Source organism: Hemicordylus capensis, chromosome 3, assembly GCF_027244095.1.
Source record: "Hemicordylus capensis ecotype Gifberg chromosome 3, rHemCap1.1.pri, whole genome shotgun sequence".
In the NCBI taxonomy this organism is placed as follows: Eukaryota; Metazoa; Chordata; class Lepidosauria; order Squamata; family Cordylidae; genus Hemicordylus; species Hemicordylus capensis.
Window position 1 is genome coordinate 104,887,864 of NC_069659.1, and position 27,335 is coordinate 104,915,198.

The 27,335-nt window shown below is 42.1% G+C and overlaps 1 protein-coding gene across 18 annotated transcripts in view; it reads left to right on the top strand.

Moving 5' to 3' along the window:
- DMD (dystrophin) overlaps nucleotides 1–27,335 on the top strand; it is a 1,901,967-nt gene that overhangs the window by 773,162 nt on the left and 1,101,470 nt on the right. For all 18 annotated transcript variants that reach the window (XR_008319265.1, XM_053308495.1, XM_053308494.1 and 15 more), the window contains 4 exons: nucleotides 8,093–8,238; nucleotides 8,410–8,622; nucleotides 10,010–10,123; nucleotides 25,923–26,078. Coding sequence is in view for 17 of the 18 variants with exons in the window: in XM_053308495.1 (XP_053164470.1) it covers nucleotides 8,093–8,238; nucleotides 8,410–8,622; nucleotides 10,010–10,123; nucleotides 25,923–26,078 (629 nt within the window). In the remaining variant the exon portion in view is untranslated. The remainder of the gene's footprint in view (nucleotides 1–8,092; nucleotides 8,239–8,409; nucleotides 8,623–10,009; nucleotides 10,124–25,922; nucleotides 26,079–27,335) is intronic.

The following is a 27,335-nucleotide window of genomic DNA, read 5'->3' on the forward strand; positions in this document are numbered from 1 at the left end:
GGGGATGGGCATTCTCAGTGCTCTCAGTTGTTGTTTTTTAAAAATTGCTAGTTTATTGCAAGTAGGACCACTAGATTTTAGAAATAGTAAGTATTTTTGTTTCCAGCTCACTCTCTGCTATCTGGCTGTTCTAATAATAATTAGCAAATTGGTGGATATAAAGAGTTTATCTGCTGAGGAGGATGAGCTCAAAGAAAGACTGCCTCTCTGAACTGGAAAAAACTGCAGAAGAGGGCAACCAAGATGATCAGAGGCCTAGAGCACCTTCCTTATTAGGCAAAGCATCTGTGGATTTTTAGCCTTATGAAGCAAGGCTAAAAAGCATCTGGGGCTTTTTAGTTTGAAAAAGAGGGGTCCTCTTTTAAAATCTAGTGGTCCTACTTGCAATAAACTAGCAATTATTTTTTTTGAGAAGAGAAAACACTTTTTCAAAAAAAGAGGGAGAATGCCTTAGCAAAAACATTGCCTCATTATGAAAGTGGTTGCCCTTTTCTCATTAACTCAGAACCTAAACCCTTTAGGGCTGCTTCAAACATCAAAAATGGTGATAAGGCAGATATACATTGGCCTGTATCCTGAAGCATGAGCAGAATTCTTCTTGTGCACTGGGCCTTTCCCATTGCCTCACCCTTACTACATTATCCTGTGTCCCTGAAAATCTGTTTTTGAGGTCTTTATCCTTCAGAACAGAATACAGTGGGAGTCTTCAGCAGGAGGAGGGAACCAGAACAGAAACTGGGGTGCTGCCGGGTTGTTTTCTATGAGAAGGCACCTTTGGAGACAGTCCATTTTTTTCCCCACTGTGAGAGTGTATGCAGTGCAAATGCTCTATCCATACTTTATGTATGTCTTTTTCATATGACTGTTTTTATTGATGAAACTGTATTCTGTAATTCTTTGTACACTATAAAACAGCATTTTGAAGTCCGGGGAACAGACTTTACTGTGCCAGACCCACATTGCATGTTGCTGAACATGTGCGCATTCTGTAAGAACATGTGTGTTAGTGAAAACTAACTTTGCCATATGTAAGTCTTTGCCATTGTTTTTTATGGGCACACTATCGGCTTGTGTCTTTTATAAGTAATAATCTGTTGCAGAATAAACCTCTATTGTGCCAGGTAAAATGCTTTTGTCAGCACAAAGAAGGTTGAGGTGTGCCTCACACTTAGAATATAATTATTTGTGCCAGAAGAAATGTGTACCACATCCTGCAATTTGGCCTAGTTACTAAGAATGTAATATGCAAGTGAATTATATTCCTAGTCTATGTATATGAAACAAACAGGAACTGTTCCTGTTAGCAAGAAGACAGGTAAAGAAAGGTAAGAGGTAAAACAGGAGAGAGCTCTGAAGAATTTGTCATAAGCAATAACATCAGCGGGAGAACTGTGTTATCTGATATGCATAGGTTATCATTACTCTGAATATTCTAATTAGCTTTATTCATACAATTTTACTCAGTTCTAAGACCTTTTCTATCTTTCTTGTTCAACAGTGAAGAGAAATTTACAAAGACACTTGAATGTTGAATTATAAAGCTGTTTGCTGTATCCCTCCCCCCCTTAAGTCTGGACAAAACTAAGATTATTTTTTTTCTGTGAAGTGCTGTGAAGTGTTCCCCATCTTCTTCCTTGATTTCAGTAGGAAAGAATAATCATACTTTCAAAGTTGTACATAATACTAGCTCCTTCTAGTGGTTGTTATAGATGTACTGACTTGAATCAGTATCTGATGGAATTGTCTATTTCATTCACTAAATCCATGTTTAACAATAGACAATGGAGCTTAGCTAAAATTAAGACACATGTTATTTTTAAAGGGAGAGTAATGTAAATATTTTCTTAATTATTCTAAAGCTGTAGGCAGTTCAGTAAGCCTAATCAAAAAGAATTTCTTCTTTTTCTATGCCCTAAATCCCAGAGAAGGTTTTGTTTAGTACCAAAAAGAATGCTAAGCCCTCAAATTGACATTCACTGGCAACCTTTGTTTGTTTTTTTAACATTTATATCCTGCTCTCCAAGGACCCTAGAGCGGTGTACTACATAAGTTTTTCCTTACAACAACCCTGTGGAGTAGGTCAGGCTGAGAGAAAAGTGTCTGGCCCAGAGTCACCCAGCAAGTCTCATGGCTGAATGGGGATTTGAACTCAGGTCTCCTCGGTCCTAGTCCAGCACTCTAACCACTACACCACAGTGACTCATATACATTTGACATATGTATTGGTGACTGGTTCACCTCTTGGATCCAGGCCTCACCCTGGTATCTCAGGTGGAGGCTATGGCCAGGAGCGCTTTCTATCAACTTCGGCTGATTTGACAGCTGTGTTCATTCCTTGAAGAGAACAATCTCAAATCAGCTCTATGTCAGCTGGTAACCTCCAGGCTCGACTACTGCAATGTGCTCTATGTGGAGCTGCCTTTGTACGTAGTTTGGAAACTTCAGTTAGTTAAAAAATGCAGGAGCCAGACTGGTCTCTGGGGTAACCCGGAGAGACCATATTATGCCTGTCTTAAGAAGTTGCACAGGCTGCCGATATGTTTCCAGGTGAAAGACAAAGTGCTGGTTATTACCTTTAATGCTCTGAATGGTTGGGTCTGGACTACCTTAGGGAGTGCCTTCTTCAGTATGATCCTCATCGCTCATTGAGGTTATGTGGAGAGGTCCGTCTGAAGTTACCACCAGTATGTCTGGTGGCGACTCGGAACCTGGCCTTTTCTATAGCTGATCCTGGCCTATGGAATGCACTCCCAGCAGATATCCACAGTTTAGGCTCGCTGTTAGCCTTTAAGAGAGCTCTAAAAACATACTTGTTTGGCCTGGCCTTCCAAGGTTTGTAAATTGATTTTTAAAGTATTTTAATTAGTTTTAAATGGTTTTGTTTTTATATTGTTTTTAGCACTGTGTTTTGAATGGTGTGTGTTTTTATGACTTTTTAAAGTTGTTGTACACTGCCCAGAGCATTTGGATGGGGCAGTTTATAAATGTAATAGATAGATAGATAGATAGATAGATAATTTAATTAAAAGCCTGGGTGAACAGATGCATTTTTAAAGACTTTTAAAAATTGTCAGAAATAGGTAGGTTCTTATTTGAGCAGGGAGCATGTTCCAAAGCTTCCGGGCAGCAGCAGAGGAGGCCTGTCCCTGAGTAGCCACCAGACAAGCCAGTCACAACTGCAGGCGGACCTCTCCTGATGATCTCAATGGGTGGTGGGGTTCATGACGAAGAAGATGTTCCCTTAAATACCCAGGGCCCAAGCCATCTAGGACTTTATAGGTTATGACCAGCACCTTGTATTTTGCTCAGAAACCTATCAGCAGTGAATGTAGCTCTATCAATATGGGAGTAAAATGGTCTCTCCGAGATGACCCAGAGACCAACCTGGCTACTGCATTCTGGACCAACTACATACAAAGCTGGTCCAGACTACAAAGTTGGTTTCCAGACTACATACAAAGGCAGCCCCACATAGCGCGCATTGCAGTAATCCAGTCTGGAGGTTACCAGTATATGTACCACTGCTCTAAGGTTGTTTGGACAGAGCTGGTGTATCAGCCGAAGCTGATAGAAGGCACTTCCGGCCACTGCCTCAACCTGGGAAACCAGGGAGGGGCTTGGATCCAGAAGCACCCCCAGACTGTGTACCTCTTCCTTCCAGGGAAGTGTGACCCTATCCAGAACAGCCAGATCAAACTCATCTTCCGAGTTCCAACCCCGCACAATGAGTACCTCCATCTTATCTGGATTCAGTCTCAGTTTGTTATACCTCATCCAGCCCTCACCACCTCCAAGCAGGCATTTAGGGAGGTTATGCCCTCTCTGAATGAAGTTGAAATGGAGAAATAGATTTGGGTGCTATCAGCATATTGATAGCACCCTTCACCAAATCTCCCAAGAATCTCTCCCAGCGGTTTCATGTAGATGTTAAACAACATTGGAGACAATAAGGACCCCTGAGGGACACCATTCAAAAGTTCAGATTTTGAAGGACACAATCTGGAACCTGTCCCAGAGGTAGGAGCAGAACCACCACAAAGCAATGCCTCGCACTCCCAAGACCCTGCTCCAGAAAGATACTATGGTCAATAGTATTGAAAGCTGCAGGGAAGTCCAAAAGGACCAACAGAGCCTCCGTCAATTCCCATTTGGAGATCATCCATCAGCTCAACAAGGCAGCCTCCACCCCATAGACTCGAGTCGAGTCTTTCTCCACCTGCACTCCAGTAATCTACCTCACCACTTCAGCCCCTGTAGTTCTTCCATATAACTGAGGGGCCCAGTTTTGAAGCGGGATGGAGAGGACACTTATGAGCGATCATGTCTACTGCCCCAGTGAGTTTGCTGTTCCAGTTCTCCACCAGGGCATCAAAAGGATCACCAGCAGAGTCAATATTAAATTCTTCCAAGCCTGCTTGGAATCCTATTGGATCCAATAACCTTCTTGTATGGACCATCCTAATAGGTCCCTCACCCCTGCAAAGGTGGGAAGTGATTGTGAGTCCAGCCTTAACCAGATGGTGGTCCGTCCATGACAATGGGAAAATCACAGGAGTCCCCACCCACAGAACACCACCCTAATCAGAGTGAAAGACAAAATCAATCGTGTAACCAGCAATGTGCATCGGTCCCAAGACAACTTGGAATAGGCCATAGTTGTCATGGCTGCTATGAACCTACTTCACAGGGTTGTTGTGATGAGAAACCTAAGTATGTAGTACACTGCTCTGGGCTCCTTGGAGGAAGAGTGGGATGTAAAATGAGTAAACAAACTCCTGAGCCTCCCTGGACAGATTGGTCCCGAAATGTACACTGAAGTTCCCCACTACCACAAGCCTCGGCACTCCAACACCAAGCCCAAGACCAGGTCTGTCAGCTTAGTTAGAGTCTCTGTTGAGCAGCAGTCCCAATCTATCCCTGGTCAACCAGGAGACACATTAGCTATGGTCTGAAACTTTAACAGTGATCCTGGTAAGGGAGATGTTATTCTTATAGACCACAGCCACTTCACCTCCCCACCCACAGTCCCTCACCCTATCCTCAATAGAGCATCCATGAGGGAGAAGCTGGGATCAGACTGGGCCACCAGCCTCCCTCAGCCAGGTCTCTGTAATACATACCAGGTTGGTGCCTTCATCAATTCAAGATTAGAATTGTTTGGACCATGGTTTTTCCTGTGACACTCTATGGATGTGAAAGCTAGACCTTGAAGAAGGAAGATAGAAAAAGCATCGATGCTTTTGAACTTTGGTGCTGGAGAAGACTTTTAGTAGTAATTTTTAATTACTACTAAAGTGTTTTGTGTGCAAATACCACAGAAGTTGACCAGAATACTATTTCCTCATTTTCATGTTTAGTCTTTGTCACTCTTTTACTTCTACCCTTTTATAACCATGCCTGTGGTGAGGAAGATCAAAAGGCTTGTCAGTGCATCCCCTGGAATTCAGAGGGCATCACTTAGCCTAAGAACTGACTTGTGCTGCTCCAAAAATGCACGCACTTGCTCTTTCTCAAAGAAACTGGCACCCTTGGAGTTTTGGCTTCCCACACAGTTTCCAAACTTGCTTCTATGCTTGGCCCACAAGACAGAAAAAATACTAGAGACTGAAATAAAGTTTGTGATATGAAGCAGTGTCCCAGGGCTAGCTTGTAACTGATTATTGGGATCCAGATCTGTAGGAATTGCTTGTGTTTTGGGAGTAGTGCTCCTATTTAAATCCTTTTAACAGATAGTGAGGCTATTCTCACGGCCTCTCGGAAGCAGGCGAAGGGAGACCAGCCCACTTCCGAGCAAATCATGAGAACCACAGGTCTTGTGGGTGAGCCCGGTGGTTTAGTAGTGGCTAGCCCATCTAAGTATTCCTCCCCTAAAATGAGGTTAGTGGAGCAAGCACTCCGCTAACCCTGTTTCCGTGATCATGTGTCGCTGTGTTGCGGAGACCCCCAACTGGGAGGCTAAATCAAGCCTCCCAGCATCAGAGGCCTTCCCAGAATGCTCTGTGCACTCCCTCTTGGGACTTCTGGGCGCCACGTGGCCCACAATCCCCACCACCCTTACCGGCTTTGTGATGGAGCTTCTAATCACGTGGGCAGCCGATCCCACCACCCAGGGCTCAACTACTGCTCATGTGTGGGGAGAACGGGATTGACCCGCTCCCCCCCCGCCAAACCCTTCCTGGCTGTACATACCAATTGTGTGTAGAGCCTCAGTGTGTCTTGCAGCTATGCCTGTACATGGCAGCTGAGAAAAGTCACTTCTGGGATTGGAAATAGCATTTCTTCAAACTAATTTAAAAGAGAGTTTCTCCAAGGAGGAACTGAAATTTGAATAAAATTTCAGGGTCCCTCCCAAGAAAAAACATCAGAGATTCTTCTCAGAAGATTTTCCCACATCCAAGTTCAAGGCTAGTAGGCACTGTGATTTTAAAGGCAGTCACTGGTTCACTCACATATTCGATGTTGGAATCTGACATAAATGGGCATTACACCTTCTACTGTTTCTTGAAAATAAAATGTATCTAGTCTTTACCACCATTCTGTGAAAAGCCTATTCTACAGACTTATTCTATGAAGCTATCAAACATAGCTACAGATTTGTATTCCATGGATGCACTGTGGGTACACTTGTATAATAAATATTGCATGGGCAAATGTCAGAAAATGGATTATTTCCAATGACTATTATCAGTTTATGAGTTCTCCCAGTGACTACAATTAAAACTACTTTTGAAGACAGAAGGTACCAACTTCACTTACATGCAAGCCACATCCCATAGAAGTCAATGGCAAAATTCCAGTTGATTTGAGTGGATCTTTATTTTATCCCCTAGTGAGCTGCTCATGCCTCCGCAGATGTTAATCGATATAAAGGCATCTGTAATTCCATTCTAATGGGGGTATTTCTGTAAAATGCAACTTGTATTTTCTGCAGTGCTAATGTTCTAATGTAAGCATTTAACAGATGTCCTAAACAGAACATTTTCTTTAGATATACAGAATTCAATAAGAGAGGACCATAAAGTGGATACTGGCACTTCCAGTAATAGCTTTTAAAACATACTCAAGTACTAAATAACAGGACATGTGAGATATGCAGTTATGGTCTTTGGCAAGCCTGATACCAAACTGTTGGCTGGATTTGATGATAGCTCTTGATAAATCTGAATCAAAATGTTCACATCCTTTCTGCATATTATCTTCCTTTTGTTTTTATGCTGAATACATGATGTGTTTGTTCTCCAGTAAGCAGTTTGCTCATATTTCTGCTGTTATTTTTAGCTGACTTTGTCTTCTCCAGTGTTCACATGATATATAAAAAAAGTACCACCATGAGGCTGGCCCAGGGCTCAGGGGCACTCCAGGAGAAGTCCTCCTGGCCATAGCCTCCTCTACCATGTGACCCAGACTGTCACTGTCCCTGCCATTTTTGTGCCCTAAGCAGGTGCTTAGCTCACCTAATGGGAGGGCCAGCTCTCCATGAGGCAAAACTTTATGTCCTGTTTTCTATTGGTTATATTTGGATGTAGCAGAGGACTATAGTCCAAAGTGCAAAGGAGGCATAGTTGCCAGGTTTAAACTTGAGATCATTCTATACCTTTAAGAAATGCATAAAAGAGGAAATTGTACCAGACATCATTTCTCCTGACACTGTAACATTATAAGAAAAGCTGCATCTTTAGAATTCTTGCTTTTGTGCAGACTTCAAAAGTACAGGTCATTTCTCAAGGTCTGTACTTTGAAATCTCAAAGGAGACAGTGTGGAGGAAAAATAATTTCACCATTTATCCAATCACATCCATTGTGAAATACCAGACTGGGCCTAGGCCACTCTAAGACACACAGGTGCCATCACTTCTGAAGGAGATTGGCAGAGTGAGGAACAATCCCAGCTGAGTCCAGACCTGCCTCATCTCCCTTCTTCATTCACTTGTGGTCTTAACCTCTGTAAACTTCTTAAAAGTCTTGTCCTTCATAGTCTATACATGGTCCATATCTGAAAACAGGAATGTTTGTTATATTTACAGTTCTACTGAATTAAATAATATGGATGAAACAATGTAAACATCTTCCCCTTTTCTCACTTCTCATGCAGCTTATGATAGTTTGCCACCTGGACAGTATAAGGAAATTATGAATACTATTCTCTTGAGGATACAGCAGTCGGAAGCCAAACTTTCCATACCTCAGGTTACAGTCACAGATTATGAAATCATGGAGCAAAGGCTCAGAGAACTTAAGGTAAGTAGAGAGAGCACTGCAAGATTGTGCTGAATTATTAATAAACTCCTGAATTGAGTAAAATCAATCACTTGAGTTATATTGGCAGATTTCTTAATGTTTAGCACTGTGAACTAATTCTTAGTCTGAATCCAACAAAAGCTGATGTACTGTTGATTTTTCACATCACAGGCTTTACAAAGTTCTCTGCAAGAACAACAAAATGGACTCAACTATTTAAGCACAATAGTGGAAGAAATGTCTAGGAAAGCCCCTGCAGAGGTCAGTCAGAAGTATCGATCAGAAATTGAGGATATCCTTGGACGTTGGAAGAAATTATCAGCTCAGCTGGTGGACAATTGCCAAAAGCTTGAGGAGCTGATTACTAAACTGCAACAGTTCCAGGTTAGTTTTCTTTCTTTTCCCTATTTGTTATCTTATAACATGATAACTGTATTGACCTAGTGTAATACATTAAACAAATGAATCCTCCTCTATTCCCAAAATCATCGCAGTTCAAGACAGGGGAAATAGTATGAACTGCAGTGCCTAGAGCACAGGTTTCCACATGAATACAAGGTACTAAAGGATCTTTTGAAGTAATATGAGGATGCAGAGTGTTTTTTCCTCACACAGCTGACTTTTCTTTACCTGATTCAACTGATCAACATGTGTGTAAACCTGCTCCTTCTTCACGTGGTTTGTTTTATTACAATATAAAGTTTATAATGTATAAATTGTTGTAAACATGTTTCTTGATTATTCAAATTAGTCTCTGCCATCTTTCTTTCTTTTTTAACATGGCTTTTCATGATAAAAATGAGATCCACAATGTCTTTGACTATATGAAATCACAGGTTTGTGTGTCGCAATCTGCCCTTCTGGGTGGAAGCTGAAATAAAAGCTATGTGCAGTTTCAACATGAAGAGAAGAGCGGAAAGAGTCTTGAGTTTGCTAGACAAAGATAAAGAGATTTCTGGCTGGTGGAAGCAATGTGAGTTCTTACTGCTTCCCACATGCTTAATCTGTACACTTGCAAATCAGCAGGTCATTATGAAAGGTTGTTATGAAGGGTATCGTAAGTCTCTGGTTGTCTTTCCTCATAGAAAAACTGACATGGTAAAAGGCTAGAGCAAAAAAATGAGGCGTAGGACCAGGGGAAGAGGAAACACAGGGGAAAGGGGAACAGACCTCAAAAAGATCCTGGAAACAGAAAATAGAATTGGTTAACATGTTTTAGTGTGTTGCCTTATTCAGGAGTTAAAATTTCTTTCTATTTGACTTGTGGTAATTCATTCAAAGCATGTTATTTAAAAGCTCAGGGCGGGCCAAAAAGTTACTACTGTTTGGGTAAATGAAATGTGTGAAAAAATTGAACACATATTTGCCGAATGTACATAATATGTACAAACATTAGTGTTTATTAACTTTATATTCAAAATATAAACAAATAAAAAGAAAGATTAAAAGTTCTAAATTAATATAATATGAACCACATCATATACATGTAACATTATTTTTCTATATATTTCATTTTAAAAGATTTGGAAGACAAAATCAAGGAGAACTTTAGTTCCTGAAATGAAAATAAATGAAGGCAGTAATTTCTCCAAATGGTGAAAAGCAATATCCAAATAATAATTTTCCTTATTTGCATTTTTAATTTTTAAGCTTTTTCATATTCATTGCTAATCTTAAAATTACTCTTTGGGTTTAGCCATAGTATCATGCTGACTGGATTTATCACTAGCAGTTCTTCACATAATGCAATGCAGTGCTTTTTCAAAAACAGAATGACACTAAAACTCTGAAGAAATGGATGGCCGAAGTGGATGTTTTTCTAAAAGAAGAGTGGCCTGCCCTTGGTGATTCAGAAGCACTTGAAAAGCAGCTAGAACAGTGTACAGTAAGTTGTTAAATGGTTACATTTCTTGTATAAAGAGCATGATTATAAATAGTAAAGATGAACAATCACCACTAACTGTAACATTTCTACAAAGAAAATTATTCTGAATCTGCTTTAGGATGTTGTGTGTTTGTATATGTGCATTAATATTAGGAGCTGTTGGATGTGTTCTGATCTTCCTAGAATTAGAAACAATAATGAATAGAGGGGGAAACTTGGATATGATATTTGTTTACTTACTTACCCTATAGAAAACTGCACTTATGGCAACAAATCAAGCTATATGTTTCATATAAGGAATATAAAGAAATGCATTTGTTCAATCAATAATTATATTTTTCAGAATTTTGCATCGCTTAAATGGTTGATGCCTTGTCCTCCAGTGTATCCTAACTGTGTTTGTGCACACAAGTGTGTGCCAGCATCCATGAAATGGACTATTCCCCAATATATTTCTGTCAAATTCTGATTCTTTTTTGAAAATTTATTGTTTATATAATAGAGGCAGTTCAGGCAGGGTTTAAATTTCCTCACAGGCTGTAAGCAAGTAAAGAACTATTATTTTAAGTGTTATTAAATGACAGCTGGCATCCTGACAAAACAGCACACCTAAATCCAAAATCAGCCCAGACCTGAAGGGCTTCATAGCCACCCTCCCCAGCCATGAGGCCCCACTTGATTTTTTTAAAGATACCTGCTGCTGTCCAACCACTGCTCCTGAGTCCAGGGGGAGGGGGGCTCCAAATGATCTGAGGGGCCTCCAGAGCCCTGCTGCTTTCCCACGTCCTCCCCTGTCCTGCACCTACCCTGCCGATATTTGTCATCTTCACCACAATTTGTGTGGCCGGGAATGGGGGTGAGCCAAGTGGAGTAAGCCTTTCCCCATGGCGGTGGTGGCAGCAAAGCAGCAGCTAGTGCATCCAGTGGGTGCACCTTCACAGTGTAAGTATGGTGCACCCTATGGAAAGGCCCACAAACCGCTGTCCCCACTGCCGCCACCACAGAGAGAGTTCAGCTATGCTTGGTTCACCACAACCCTCAGCCATACACATTTTATTTATTTAACATATTTTTATACTACCCCAAACTTACGTCTCTGGGCAGTTTACAACAAGATAAAAACATTAAAACATTAGTTAAAAACAAAAACAAGACATTTAAAACACAACAATTTAAATTTTTAAAAACAGATTTCTAAAACCACATTAAAAACAATCATAACAGTATCAGTTAAAAGCCTGGGTGAACAGATGCATGTTTAAAGACTTTTTAAAAATTGTCAGAGATGGGGCGGCTCTTATTTCACCAGGGAGCGCATTCCAAAGCCTCGGGGCAGCAACGGAGAAGGCCCATCTCCGAGTAGCTACAAGATGAGCCGGCAGCAAATGCAGATGGACCTCTCCTGATGATCTCAATGGGCGGTGGGGTTCATAACGAAGAAGATGTTCTCTTAAATACCCAGGGCTCAAGCTGTTTAGGGCTTTATAGGTTATAACTAACACCTTGTATTTTGCCCGGAAACATATCAGCAGCCAGTGTAACTCCTTCAATACAGGAGTAATATGGTCTCTCCTAGATGTCCCGGAGACCAGCCTGGCTGCTGCATTCTGAACCAATGGTAGTTTCTGAACTACATACAAGGGCAGCCCCCCATAGAGGGCATTGCAGTAATCCAGTCTGGAAGTTACCAGCAGATGTACCACTGTTTTGAGGTCATCTGTCTCAAGAAACAGACACAGCTGGCATATCAGCCCAAGCTGGTAGAAGCCACCTCTGGCCACTGCTTCAACCTGGGACACCAGGGAGAGACTTGGATCCAGAAGCTTCCCCAAATGGCAGTGAAGATGGCAAAGATCAGTGGGCGGGAGGCAGCTGTGGGGCTCTGGAGGCCCCGCAGGTCATTTAGAGTCCACCTCCTGCCGGAGACAGGAGACCATGTTCCAAATCCCCAGGGGCCACGGCTAAGTGTGCCTCTGTCACTAAAGCAGCACTAATGCAGTGAGAGGATCAGAATAACAGAACTTCCAGACTACCTGCAGAGGTAAAGGTATTTTTGATGACACTCTGTACCACCCAAGAACATGTCCCAGGTGTCTGTACAGTCCATTTAGTCAGGAAGTCCTATTTCTCTGATCCTCTTGCTGCATCAATGCTTCCTTAGTCATGATGTCAGCCAACGGTGATAAAGGACTTGTATTACAGTGACACCTAGCAACTGGCATTTTATTTGGCAGCAGTTTTCATTCCAGGCATTGTGTTCAGCATGGAATAAACATCAAATGTTAAGAAGTAGAATATATTAATAATTTAGCTTAAATGTTTAACAATGTGAAATATTAATCCCCAGAGCAGTGTGTCTCTCCAGTGGCTGCTGGTAGTTTCTACGTAGTGTTTCTCTTTAGAGTAGGAGCTCTTTGGGGACAGGGACGCATCTTCTAATGTTTTTTCCTATGTAAACCGCTTTGGGAACTTTTGTCTTGAAAAGAGGTGTAGTAGTAGTACTCATCGTCGTAGTAGTAGTAGGAATGCACTTCATAATCCCCTCATTATTCTCATGTGCCATTTAAGAGCAGACCAGTAATTCTGCCAGAAGAGTGTGTACATTTCTCAGTAAGATTACTTGATTCCTGAAACTTCACACTCTAGCAAGTGTTCTATAATACTTTATAAAAACGTCAGCCTAGATACTTGTGCATAATTTCTGTGTAACTGACAATCCCACAAACACATTGAAGTGGTTACCAATGTCATTACCTCAGTACTGTTTTTTTCTAAATGTACTACTACGCTCAAACCAAGTAATTTAAATTGTTCCCTATGTGGCTGCCTCCAGGTGGCAAGCTGTTCACATGTGCAGGAAACCAGCTCCAGAATCAGTGATTTCCTTGACGGAAGAATAGCATAACATTTGTTAGAGGCTATATACTCCGTACTGAGGTGAAACTGGTCCCCATCTGGTCCCCCCTCCCCGCACTGGTTTTCCTTAATCAAGGCTCTCTGTACAGTGCTATCTTATGATGGCACTAGGAGCCAGCGTGGTGTAGTGGTTAGAGTGCTGGACTAGGACCGGAAAGATCTGAGTTCAACTCCCCATTCAGCCATGTTACTTGCTGGGTGTCTCTGGGCCAATCACTTCTCTCTCAGCCTAACTTACTTCACAGGGCTTTATGAGGAGAAACTTCAGTATGTAGTACACCGCTGGGCTCCTTGGAGGAAAAGCAGGATATAAAATGTAAAATAAATTTTTAAAAAAATCTTATGGCCTTTGTGCTTATAAAACTAATACCACTTCCCGCTTTCTGAGGAGGATGGATGATGGTCCTGTAGACAAACTAAGCAGAAAAAAAAGAACAAAAATAACTGTACATTTTAATAGTGAATACTGTAATACCCTGTAAAGGTCAGAGTAGTCTAGCTAAGCCTTCAGTTAGTGATTATTCTTTCATGTTGACATTCATTTACATCCTCTTCTTCTGGAGACTTCCAGGTATTACATAATCTCTTGGGAATGCTGCCCCCCCCCCCCCCGTGACTATCTCCTGAGAGAGGAAAGTGCAGGAATATTTGTCAAGGGCATTTGTACTCTGTTTCAGGAATGTTTGTGAGAATCCCGCCTTTATGAGGGTGCCCACTTGTGATGGATACTTTCTGCAGGTACTGCAGCCAAAAAGTCCATATCTCTACACCATTCTTTTTACATATGAATATTATATCTAAAGAAGATCCTCTGAGTTTGTACTTTCAAGGATTCTCCCCCCCCCCATCACTTGTTGAAGATCTGTGTTTGATGAGCCCTAAACTGATTTTCCTTTTTCCCCCTTGGAAATCATGGCAACATTTATTTAGCTTGCTGGGAAATTAGAATGATGGAGTGTAATTTCTGTCACAGCTATAGTTTGTCTGGGTCAAAGCCATTCACTAAGGGTGCTGACAGAATGACCAGTAGGTCTGAAATTTTTTAGAGTGGCTACTTTAAGAACTGTTGTTAGCAAAGCCTTTTCTCTTGGCTCCCAGGAGCCCCCTTGTTTGTGTTTGAGTATCTAGGCTTGGAGATCTCAATCTGTATATGCTCAGGAGCCTCACAGCATCATTCTCCATTTATATACATGGAGACAGACTTTGACAGTGGGCCAGTTGCCCCTAGATTTGGCTCCTGACAAGCAAATAATCACACACCAGTCAGAGAGCAACGGTCAATTGGAATTTGCCCCCAGGATATGTATTTGGGCATAAAGACCCCCAGTTACAGGATCCAGTGTGCTCACTGGGATTTGTGTGCTCTCTATGCACTACCTACCTTGGAGTTACCATCAGCTTTGTGGGTGATTTACTGTCCACCATCCACTACGTAAAATGCTGTTCAGTACTTTGTGCCATTCTCCAGATCGGCTTTCTTGCTCAGCCTGATCTGCCCCTTCCTAGCTAACTTAGGAAGTTGGCTCCAAGGAGGAAGCACCCTCCTGGAATCACCTCTAATAACTAATCCCTTCAACCTTCTTGCACCTGCCTTGGCCTGACTTATTCATGAAGAATGAAGTTCATCAGTGGTCTGAACTTTCGTTCAGGCCAGGTGATATGAGCCTTTGCCCCTCCTTGGACCCCAAATCTATATCTGTTCCCCTTTCTTAAATCCAAAAACCCCTCCGTCTCTAAAAGCCTCTTTCTCTTGCCCACCTGGGAACTTACACAATTAGGACTCCAAGCTAAAATGCCTCATTGCAGTTAAATGCATTTTTGATAGTAATATTGCTTTAACTACACATTTTTCTCCTTGGTACCCCTCCCTACAATAAATATCTTCTTTTTTAAAAAAACAAACTTAAATCTTGCCTCAGTCAATTCATTTCCTAAGTCTACACTTTGTGCAAATTAAAACTTAATTGAAACTGTTCCTTTCTGAGCTAATTTCCCCACATGAGCCCAAAAAGTAGATTTCAGGGTATTCACCAATCACCCCGGAGTAGTATCACGAACAGCTTTTGGTTGAGAAAGTTCGTGCAGTGGGCTTGGACCCCTATATTGGGCTAAGCCGAAGAACCCAAAAATTGGTCGCGCAAAGTTTGGTGCAGGAAATCTTGACTTTTTCTTGCTTTGCTTCTGTTTCTTCTTATCACACTCTCCCCTGGACCACACATGGTTGGAAGGGCAGCATCAGAAAATTAAACGAAGTTAGACGAGCATTTCTCAAGCTCTAACAGTTAAAGGACTTCAGTTAGATAGGCACTCCTAAGTTGCACTGTGTGCTTTACTCAAGTTAAACTAGTTTACTTGGGTAGGCATGCACCAGTCCTAAACTTGCAGTTTGTGTATTGTGCTCTAAGTGTATGTGTACTGGTGTAGCCAAACGATTCTCTCTCTAGTCTGCAGGTTTTATCAGAGAAATGCTGTGTACTGTACTTTTAGAAGCTCCTGCTCAATTTGGTCTACAAAGAAATAGGGCTTTTAGCAAGTGCTGTGCCCCAGTAATTCGGAAAAATGCCTAGCAATTTAGTTTTAACGATTTGAAAGCCAAAAAACTTTCATTAGGATTTTTTTAGTATCTCCATGCGGAGGAAACGCCCTTGTGCACTGTAAGGAGACAGGAAAGCCAACCTGTTCTACCTTACTAGGAGGCATACACAAACATATTCCTAATTGGAGTCCTATCCACCATCTGGGCTTGCTTGTTTAATTAATTCATCTGTATTGAATGGGTTGCCACCTAGTGGCACAGCGGGGAAGTAACTTGCCTAGGGAGCAAGAGCCTTGCTGGTTTGAATCCCTGCTGGTATGTTTCCCAGACAATGGGAAACACCTATATTGGGCAGCAGCAATATAGGAAGATACTGAAAGGCATCATCTCATACTGTGTGGGAGGAGGCAATGGTAAACCCCTCCTGTATTCCACCAAAGTCAACCACAGGGTTGTAATGTAAAACCAATAAGAAACAATTTGTCTAATGAAAAATAGGGTGCATTGACACACTACATACTAGAGAAATTATCTGACTCATTGCTTCAATTTTCCTTGAAATAGACTGATTTGAAGACTTTTAATGCTTCTGTTTGTGCATCTTGCACTATATATAATATCTTTGGAAAAAAGTATTTCACAGAATGTTTTTTACATAATTTACATGCTCTGTTGCTTCAGATGAACATGTAAGCCTCATGAACTGTGTTTTTTCTCACAAAGATTACAAGTAATCTGAGAACCTCTATAGAAGCTTAAAACATCACCATGTATTGATGTTTCTGTCACAGGATTTATAAACTATTCTGACTATCCCAGTAGAGTTTGTAATAATAACCATGAATCTTGCAATCTATAATAATCTATAACTCTTTCTTTCAAGTAATTTATCTACTCTAACAATTGTTGTTTTCTTTTGTGTGATTCAGTGCCTCCCCCAGGTTGAAAATCTTACATATAACTCCTTATTTACATGAAGGTGTTAATAAATTAGACTTCTATAATCTTATTCCTAAAACCACTAGCAGCCAAAAACCCTGCATGGATGTCACCCCTCCTCCCACCTCCAGTAGGGCACCATAGATTTCCATGGCAGGAGGGGGCATCAGGGAAGGAGCACTCTGCCCTGCAGAACCAGCCAGATGTGTTCCAGTCCAGGACAGCCCATTATGTCATACACACAGGCCATGCCCACCCACACACCTGCTGCCATGTGCCTGCTGAAAGGGACAGGCAGCCCTCCATGTGACAGTGACACTTGTGCGGGGAAGGGGTACTGCCCTGGGTCCAGCAATGTAATGGAGCAGCGGCACCCTATCATGACTGCATATGCATTCACAACCCTGACCAGCTCCCAGTGCAAGGTCCATGCTTTGGAATGTGGGGTTGTTTGGGATCCAATGGTGAGGCTGGGGTTTGGGGGATTTGCCTCCCACGATGGGGTGGAGAGGCCCAATGGAGACTTCGTTCTGTTCCTTAACTGTGTTGATTGGACACTTGCTCCTCCTCCTTAAATACTGGCAGATTGAATTTTGCCCTTGTGTAGCAGTAAACAACGTGGAAGGAAAGGAAGGACAATCGGGGGTGCACAATTAACCTTTGTCAGCCATGCTGGCAGCCAATTTATTTGGCAAGGCTGCCACCTTTGTGCAGGGCTGGAGTGCATATGAGGGGTGGCTGTGGAGAGGCCCCTCTGGGACTCCTGCTTGCCCCTCCAGCTTATGGTGAGTGGGCTTCCAAAACTGTTCCATGGGGCCCTGGGGGGCTGGTATTTGCCTAATCCCTCCCAGCTGTGGTACATGCTGGCTCAGCAAGTGGATGGGGGGCTATCCTTCTGCAGACATTACAGCCTAACCTGCCTGGCTGCCCCACTCTAAGGGATGGGGTGTGCCGAGGTAAGGCGAGAGGTCATGACCTCAGGTGGCTGCCAAGAGGGCACTGATGGGTAAGTGCTGCCTCCTGGGGCTGTGCCAATCAGTGCGCATCAGGATGGGTAATTGCTTTGCTGAGGAGCTCTGACTTTTCTTGGGTGTGCTCAGGCCAGCGGCAGTAGCCACATGGCCCCAGTGGACCAATCCGGGGCTGGCTGATGCCATCAGTGAGGTTTTGCCAGGTTATTGGCAGTGTATGGCCTGGCGGTATAGTGAGGGTATGTCTGCAGGACTTGGTAGGTCTGGCTCCTGCCACTCATGGGCTTGGCATCCAGCTGGCTCAGGTCTAGGTGTCACAGTGCTTGCTAAGGATGTGCACGCACCTGTTCGGAGGCCCTTTTACAGCCTCCAAATAGGTTTGAACACTGGGAGGTTCGAAGGCAGGAGGGTGTTGGACTTTAAGGGTGGGGGAGGGTACATTTACCCCTCCCTTCGCTTTCCCCCGCTGGCACTCGATTTTTGTAAAGTCCATCAGGGCGGCAGCATACCTCTCTGCCACTCTGTTCCCTCTTTGGCCGGAAGTACCTGGCATAATTGCATGGACGTCGCACTCGCACACATCACGTGGGCTCACAAGTAAGCACAATGTGTGCATGCACATGTGTGCCAGGTACTTCCAGCCACTTCCGGCCGAAGAGGGATGGGGCGGCAGAGAGGTGCACTGCCGTCCCAAAGGACTTTACAAAATCTTTGTGCCAGCAAGGGACAAGTCGAGGGAGGGGCAAGTGCCCTGCCCTTGAAGTCCAACACCCCCGTCTTTGAATCATCCCTGCCCAGTTCTGTGCACATCCCTAGTGCTTGCCACCACCATTTGCATGTCCCACCATGGCACTAAGTCATGGTGGGAGTTAGTCAGGCTCCTTCCTATCCAAAAATGACTGTGTGTTGAGGCTCAGTTTGTCTTTGTGTCTTCCCAATCATTGTGTTTCAGTTTTGTTATTTTATGTGGACAACTCAGACCTGCAAACAAAATATTCCATTATATGCTTTGTTCAGGGGATGTGTCTTCCTATCCAGGTCTCGTCAGCCTTGCTTGTCTTCTGGGATGGGAGAATTTAAGAACTGGGAAGCACTTTTTTTTCTGTCCCACTCCCTTGAGACCTAAATAGCACTAGAGGATCAGTTTTTGCCTGGCTGCCAGCCCTGAACCTGAACATTTTATTGCTATATTATTAGTTTTATAGAATTTAATGTTTTTAAACTTTTTAATTGTTCTGATGTTTTAATCTTGTTTTGATTTGTGTTTTTTAAATTGTAAACTGCCCAGAGACATGAGTTAAATGTGTCAAATAAATAGCAGAAGGTAAGTGGTGACCTGGAAACAATATATGTGAGGGTTTTCCCCATTCCCCCTTCCTGAAACATCTCTGAATAGTGCAGAGTTACTTAATGTCTGTACAAACACACTCAATTCTAATTCCCCTTTCCAGTCTACTTGCTATAAGTGGTAGGGGGTTGAACAGGTCATTTTGCCCTCTCTCCTGCCCTCTACATTCCTTGCTCCTCCCACAACTGTCACCCTAACATTCTGTGTCTCAACAGATGCAGGCTATCATACCTAGGCTGGTCAAGTGCAGCATGAAGCACACCATGGAAGCAGGCAAGCCAAAGTCAAGCAGGGGGTCAGAAGCCAAAGATCAGTCCATTAGGAGTAGACAGGGTCAGAGTCCCAAAACAAGCAAGGGGTCAGAAGCCACGGAAACCAAGAACAGGGAGCAGAAACAATGTAGTACACATTCATAATGAAGTTGCTTCAGCAAACCAAAGTCTTAAATGAAAAGCCAGCACTGCAGCCCTGCCCAAGCCTCAAATGTCTTAAAGGGGCTGCACACTATATCGTAAGCATTGGCTGTGGCATAGCTAGGTGGGGATTCGGGTGCTTCTGGTCATCTTCCCTGGTGGCGCAGTGGTAAAACTGCCGCCCCTGTAACCAGAAGGTTGCAAGTTCGATCCTGACCAGGGGCTCAAGGTTGACTCAGCCTTCCATCCTTCCGAGGTCGGTAAAATGAGTACCCAGAATGTTGGGGGGCAATATGCTAAATCATTGTAAACCGCTTAGAGAGCTCCGGCTATAGAGCGGTATATAAATGTAAGTGCTATTGCTATTGCTATCTTCCGACTCAGATGTTGAGATGTGTTGAAAGGGTCAGCAGGTGCTGGTGCTTCCACTGGTGGAGGCGAGGGCCCCTCAAAGCTTGCCTCATCCTGTGAGTTCTCTTGATCATAGTTGGGCTCAGGGATCACAACCACTTTAAGAGCCTCTGGTGTCCAGCTCAGGGGTCATGATCCCTTCATCCTGGGACTCCTCCATGTCAGATTCAAGATTCATGACATGATAGACGCGTACAGTTTGCCGAGATTAATGTCCTTTAGATCTTTTTCCCGTTATGAAAATCATATTAGATTATAATCTAATGCTACAGTTATAATACATTCCATTGTTGGATCACTCATTCTTCCCAAATGGTTAACAAAAAGTAAAAAATTTACTCCATGTTAAGTTTGAAATTGTGTTTTTTAAACCTATGCTGCTTGTGGTAATAATTTATGTAGCTTTTCAGTAACAATTGTTCTGTGGGAAGCTCACAAAGCAAATAAATAAAACAGAAAAATAAAACATCCAATTAAAAGACAAAGTAAACAGAAACAAAAACTACAGTAAAATACAACTAAAAATAAAACAACAACAAAAAAGCTTAAAAACCTAGATGAACAAAACGGCCTGCCCCTGGTGTCTAAAATAACAACAGGCACGCCTCACTGAGCGGGCTATTGCATAAAAGGGGTGCCTCTGCTGAAAAGGCCATCTCCCTGTCTGCCACCCACCTCACCTCATTTCATTTGTCATAAGCACTTGGAGCAGGGCTTCTGTAGAGGATCCAAAGGTTCAGGTAGGAATACATGGAATAAGGCCTGATCCTGATATGAAGGATTTCTAACTTAAGACCAGTCTTCAGATCAATCTGGGGTGGGGTATGTTGGGGGGGTTTTAACTGTAACACAGAATGAATTAATTAATTTGGTTTTTCTTCTCCAGACATCACAGAAATATTACTCAGTTTTAAAAAGCTATTTCCCTATATCGTGAAAAATGTCAGGTTTTATATGCACTGAGGAATTTTTTTTAGCAACCCAGAAAATCTTCTTTAAATACATCAGAAGCAGGAAACCTGCCAGGGAGGGGGTTGGACCACTAGACAATGGGGGAGTGAAAGGGATTATTAAAGAGGATATGGAGGTTGCAGGGAAGCTAAATGAGTTCTTTGTGCCCGTCTTCACGGCAGAGGATACTGAGCATATACCTGTTCCTGAACTAGGCTTTTCAGGGATGGCGGCTAAAGAACTGAGTCAGATAGAAGTGACAAGAGATGATGTTCTTTACTGCATGGAAAAACTGAAAACTAACAAATCGCCAGGGCTGGATGGCATCCATCCAAGAGTAGGCTTATGCATTTCGATTCGGGTACAAAACGTTTTGTGACCGAAAATGGCAATTTCGGTGGTTTTGTAACCAAAACAAAATCAAGAATTAAAAAACAGAGATTTTTGTTTCCAAATTGAAATGACTGTGTTTCGGACAGAATGCTTTGTTCTTTGGAAAAGCATTGCAATTCAAATTGACTTCTCTGACTCTGTCCAGCTGAGGCACTGAGTGATTAGCAGAAGATATGCAAAAAGCTGTTGAATGGTTTAGTTAAGTATGTGTTGTATTCAGTGTGATTGAAATGCAAACTGACCTTGCAAAGGGATTTGGAAGACAGCATTTTGAGACAGAAAAACCCAAATACCTTTGGGAGCTCAATGCAATTCCAAAGCTCTTGCTAAAAGCCATGGTATAAATTGTGTGGAGAAGCTTTTCGAGAAGCTGGGTATGAAAGTTCTGAAATTACACAGATTTTTCTTTCCAAAGGTTTAAAAAGAATCTGTTGACTTGTTCAGGGCTCTTTTGAAGAGCTATTTTGTTTTTCTTCTTATTTTTATGAGTTATAGTGGTGTCTAAGTTTTGTTGCCCAAGTTGAGCAGTCTAATGCAATTTAGGCCACAATGTAATTTGGTGGGGCATAATGGCTGAGCCAGTGGTTCACAACTTTTGCCATTGCAGGGACAGGTCATCCACATGGGACTACAGGAGACAAAAGGAGGGGGGTGGGGAATACCCCTGTCAATCTATTGACATCCCCAGAAATCTTAGTTGCTTCTCTCTTTCTTGTAACCATGATCCATGGTTTTGCACTTTCTTAAATGCAGTGAGGATAAATCTAAACAATTCTTAACAGTAGGCTGATTTGTTTGGGCTGCGGCTCACTCCAGTTCAGTTAAATGAACATTTGAAGCTGTTCCATAGTACCAAGGCAGTTCATTGATCAATCTTGCTGTCTCAAATGACCTGTGGTCACTGTTCCATGGGGAGGGAGTGTTTTTATTGAAAGATTGCTTGAATCCACAAATGGGTTGTCCTGCTGTGCTAGTGCCACAGGGACAGGCTCACACCCGCTGCAAAATTCTCAAGTAACTGTGCCAAAAAATTAAGTGTTGTCGTTATTCATCATTCTCTTCACTCTTTCAACTTGTTTATGTGGGGCTTCAGGGGCAAAACAGTGGGTTGGGTGGCAGTGCCCCAAGGGTGGTGCACCCAGATTCTAAATAGGGCAAAGGGCTGGTTTCTTAGGGATTTTCGAGGTTTATGCATCTTTACGATTTTCCCCCATAGGGAATAATGGAGGTTTCAGCAGCCCCATCTCCACCTGGGGGGCACTTGTTACAGACCAGGCCTGATCTATATACCAAACATGCTCATTAGCTAGTATATAAAATAGGTCTGGGCCAAGTTCTTTTATATTGATGACCACGTGATCTGGATTGCAAAGAAGGGAGGAGATCAAACCACTCAAAGATTCAATGGGCTTTATTGAGTATAAAAGATCTAATCTAGCAAGGCAAAAAGCAGAACCCTCTATCAATTTTAGCAACAGTAATTAAACAGAACATCCTAACCAGTACCAATATATTCCACAGTGTGCCTGACATATGTGCGTGCAATTAAATCTTCCTAGAGCCTAGTACAGTTTAGATACAGGCGGAAAAAGGGGGAGGGAGGAAGGAAGGCTCAGGGCTGGTATGATTTGGGGGGTTCAGAAATTAGTAGGGGGGAGAGGTGAAGGGTGTAGGAGAAGGGGAAGGGATGAGGTAATTCCAGGTTTGTATGAGCCGCATATTTACCCAGGCTTAAAAATGGTGGATCTTTCAGCTGAAGAGGAGAGACTGTAGCTGGGAGCAGCAACAGAGCGATGGTATGGCTTCTGGTGGTCAAGCAGACAGTTTGCTCAGAGCAAGGCAGAGAGTGAAGGTGCCATGGCTGGGGAAAAGTCTTGACTTCTCACTGCGCAGTAGAAGTCACAGACAGTTCCTGTTCATGAGCAGAGTTCCTGAGCAAATCTTGCTGTAGACACAAGATAGCTAGCGTGTGAGCAGAATGCCCGTAGGCACAGAACTGCTAAACTGCCATGTCCAGAGACTCCTTCTTATAGTGGTTCCATCCTTTGATGTCCCTTTTTAGTCTTCTGGATCACAAAAGGCATTTATTCCTGCTATCCTTGGAATATTGTCTTTTAATTACCAAAATTAGTTCAGGATATTTGATCAGTCCAGAGAGATCTCACTCTCATCTCCTGTTAGCTGTTATCTTGAGGAGGGGACAAATCCAAAAGCAAATCTGCATCCCAGATGTGCTAGCCTGGTCCCAGAAGGTGTTAAAAGTTAGCAATTAGTGAGAGGGAGTTAATTCTATTTGTGTGAGACATTATTTCTTGTATAGTGTGTATTTGCAACAAAAGAATATTCAAAGTAACATCAAAAGGGTAAGCGTGAGTGAGGCAAGTTAATCAACACATTTGACTTAAGGCAGAAGCATCCTGTTACTGGACAACAGGTTAATTTCAGCAGTGTGAGACTGGTAATTAAGCCTGACCCATTGTCTCAGTGAGTTTCCGCAAACCCTGATAAACAATGCTAGATTACCCCTGCCCCTACAAATCAATTACCAAGCATTGCCCAGGCAGGTCTAATTGAACTCTTAATATAAAGAAATGAAATCAGACACAGGCCTATGTTTCACATACTTCTGAGCTGGTACCTCTGGTTCTGATATGTTATAGACTGTTCATAACACACTGGGATGGCCCGAAGCAAGTGGTGGTGTTGTGCACAGAGGGTGCCAACAACACCCCTGGATTGCTAACCCATTGGAGTACTGGGCTTTGTTTTTTCTGAGGTGTTGAGTTTAGATTCTCTGGTAGCAAATGAGATTTTTAATGAAAAACCATGAATCCACTCTCATATGCTACTAGAGAATCTACTCTTAGAACACCTCTAGAACAACAAAACCCTGTACTTCATGGGTTGGCAACCCATGTGGGTGCTTGGCACCCTATGTGCACTACACCACCACTTGCTCTGGGCCACCCCAGTGCCCCTCAAGTGGAGTGATGGGACTGCAGAAACCTCCACTATACCCTATGAGGAAAATCCGAAAGACATGTAACTTCATTAATTCTTTAGATATCAGCTCTTTGCCAAATTCCTCTGAAAAAATTGTGGCAGCTTCCTTGTACCAACTGGGCACTACCACCAAACACACTCCACTCTGGACCACCCCTCCCCCGCCCCCGTGAAGCTATACTTTTGCTGAAATCTCCATTATACCCTATGGGGGAAATCTGAAGTATGTGCAAACTTCAAGAATTCACCAAAAATCAGCAGTTTGCCCAATTCCTTTGAAATTTTTGTGGTAGCTTCCACTCATTGGGCACTATAATCCCCACCCGCTATTTTGACCATGTGACCCATTTTTAAAATCTGAATTAATTCAGATTCAGATTAATTCGGATACAAAACAAAACTGGGGTGATTCGGAATGCTTAATTTCAGACAAAATACAAAATGGGGTTGATTCGGATTTGTTACAAATTGAAACAGCAAAAATACAAAACACGCAACTCTATCCAAGAGTCTTCAAAGAACTAAAATGTGAAATTGCTGACCTCCTTGCAAAAATCTATACCCTGCAATCGGGCTCTGTACTGGACTGGAAAGTAGCTAATTAACACCAATTTTCAAAAAGGGATACAGGGGTGATCTGGGAAATTACAGGCCGGTTAGCTTAATGTTCATTCCAGGCAAATTGATGGAAGGCATCCACTCTAAATAAGAATAATTTCCATCTTCCAGCCCTTGCATATTTTGCCACTGCAAAAATAGAAATCAATAAAAGTGCTTGTTTTTTTAAAAAATTGTTTAGCAGTTCAATGGCCTCTAATCAACCTAAATAATCTTGCCTCATTCTGCCAAAGCAAGTACTGATTATTCTGAGAAAATGATGCTTCCTAAATTGTTCTCCAAATATCCCATGGTTTACAGAGGGGATTTTTAGATTCCCCTGTCCTAGCTGTATATCTGAAAAACTTTAATTCTTGCATGTCAGGAGCTGCTTCTGTTCTGTTTAGAAATCTTATCTACGGCAAACTATATGTTGGTATAGATCAAACATCTAAGGGACAAACTATGTGTTATATAAAGCTTATCATTGATCCTGACATGCTGATCTGGATCACTTCCTGCTGCAGCTGCTATTTGCCCCAATAGGAAGCTCTTACTGATGCCAAAGGAGACACCCCCTGCATGTTCTGGGGGCGGGGGGGGGGGGACTTAGCACACAAAACGAGTTTGATGTAATGTTTAATTTGCCCCGAACTCAGCTTCTATGTCAGAGGTCAGATTTGTTTGTATTATGGATTAGGCTAAATAGGAATTATTCTTTTGCCTATTTAATCCATATATCCTATGTTTATTGATGCCCTCTTTGATATACTTGCCACAATTCTGTGTTCTTCCTTGCTATGGCCTCAATCCAGCAATAATTAAAATATGCTAAATCCCCAGTGACGTGCAAGGGGTTTAAATGAGCATAACTGTACACTGGCTGGTACCTCCATTCCTTTATAAACCCATATAACCAATTCTAACCTGTAATTATATGTGCAGCACCTATAATATATGTCCTGATCACATGGTGCCCACGCATGCACAGATACCATGTGCGTGTTGACAGTGTTTTGGGTGGAAGCACGTTGGAGAGCAGATAAGCACCTTCTCTCTGTTTTGTTTTGTTTTTTTAAGTTCACCTTTTTATTTTCCTCAAAGTGCTCAAACTGCACTTCAAATGGTTTGGCCACATCCCTACTATGATATAATAAAGTTTCCTCCCAACATTTGATTATGGATCAGATGTACAGTAATTGTAAGGCTGCTTATTATAAAATGTATTTCAGCCACTAGTTGTGTATTAATGTTTAATTTATTCAGATATTGTATATCTTGAACATATCTAACTGAATATGTGTTGTTTTCCTTACTTTAGGCTTTAGTAAATGATATCCAGACAATCCAGCCCAGCTTGAACAGTGTTAATGAGATTGGGAAGAAGATGAAGAGTGAAGCAGAACCCGAGTTTGCTTCCAAAATACAGACTGAATTAAAAGATCTTAATACCCAATGGGATCACATTTGCCAACAGGTACTATGTCACTTTAGAGACATAGAGAACCGCTGTGAGTGGTTCTCTTGTAATTCAATTACAGATTTCTCATTGGAACCATTTCCCCCAATTTGTGTGTAACAACTTGATATGAAAGGTGGAACCTAGAAATTTAGGGCTTACTATTTAACTTTTCATCTTACCAAATTTACCTGTCATGGAATCAGGATAGACAGACGACTTTGGTGTGAAGTGTAATATAGAAACAAAATCCAGCAAGGTGCCACACTTAATTAATAGTTGTGTCTACGCTGATTTGCTCTTAACCCAAAATATTATGTCTTTTGTATAAAAATAAGAGATGATGAAACATTACTATGATTTAGAGTTAAATACTTTGGAGCTACTCTTTTTAACATCTATCTATTATAAGCATTTATCAGTTCCAACAATTAAATGTTTCCAAGGCAGTAACTGAAAGGTCGAATAGAAAGGCAATTATACTAGAAAAAGTCAAACTGTAATGAAAAAATAGACAATGAAAACTAACAGAATTGCCTGGCTATTTTAAGATAGTGGACTTGATTGGTTATTTCAGATCCTCAGTGGAGTGTTTAAAAAAATTCAGCAGCTAAAATGGAAATGATAATATGCATTATTGTATTTTTCTAGAAAAAATAATTGCAAAATAATGTTGTGAGATGTAAGCACATCTTATAATACTGAGTAAAGACCAAAGTTCAGGCTACGTTATATATTTGCCCTCCATTCCCCCCCCCCTTTCTTTCATTCTTCTGTACTTTACTTTAAACTTGATTCAGTCAATTGACCAGCAAAACAAACAAATAAAACAGCAGCACAATCAGAAAATACATTCAAGCAATCCCACCAGTCCCGACATGCACCAGAGTGGTCCACGTTCTACCAACAATGTAGCAGAATTTCGCCACTGAATAAGAGATACTAGAGTCTTTATCTTCAAGTAAGAAGTTCACTAACAAATTGTTAGGTATACAAAAGAGCCCAAGGCCATCAGAATACCGAGCCAGCAAGGGCGCAATTAAACTCTTCCTCACATCTTGATAACATTCACAGTAAAGTAACACATGGTCAACGGTCTCGATCTCATAGCATTGCAGGGACATAGTTGCGCCTCTGTCGCCACCAGTGAAATCTGCCATACAGTAAAGCAGATTGCAAGACATTAAAACGAGCTCTAGAAAAGGCCCAACGAAACTTAGAAAAGTGATAGTGGACAAGTATGGGGCAGTAGAGAAGCCTGCCCGTGATTTTAAA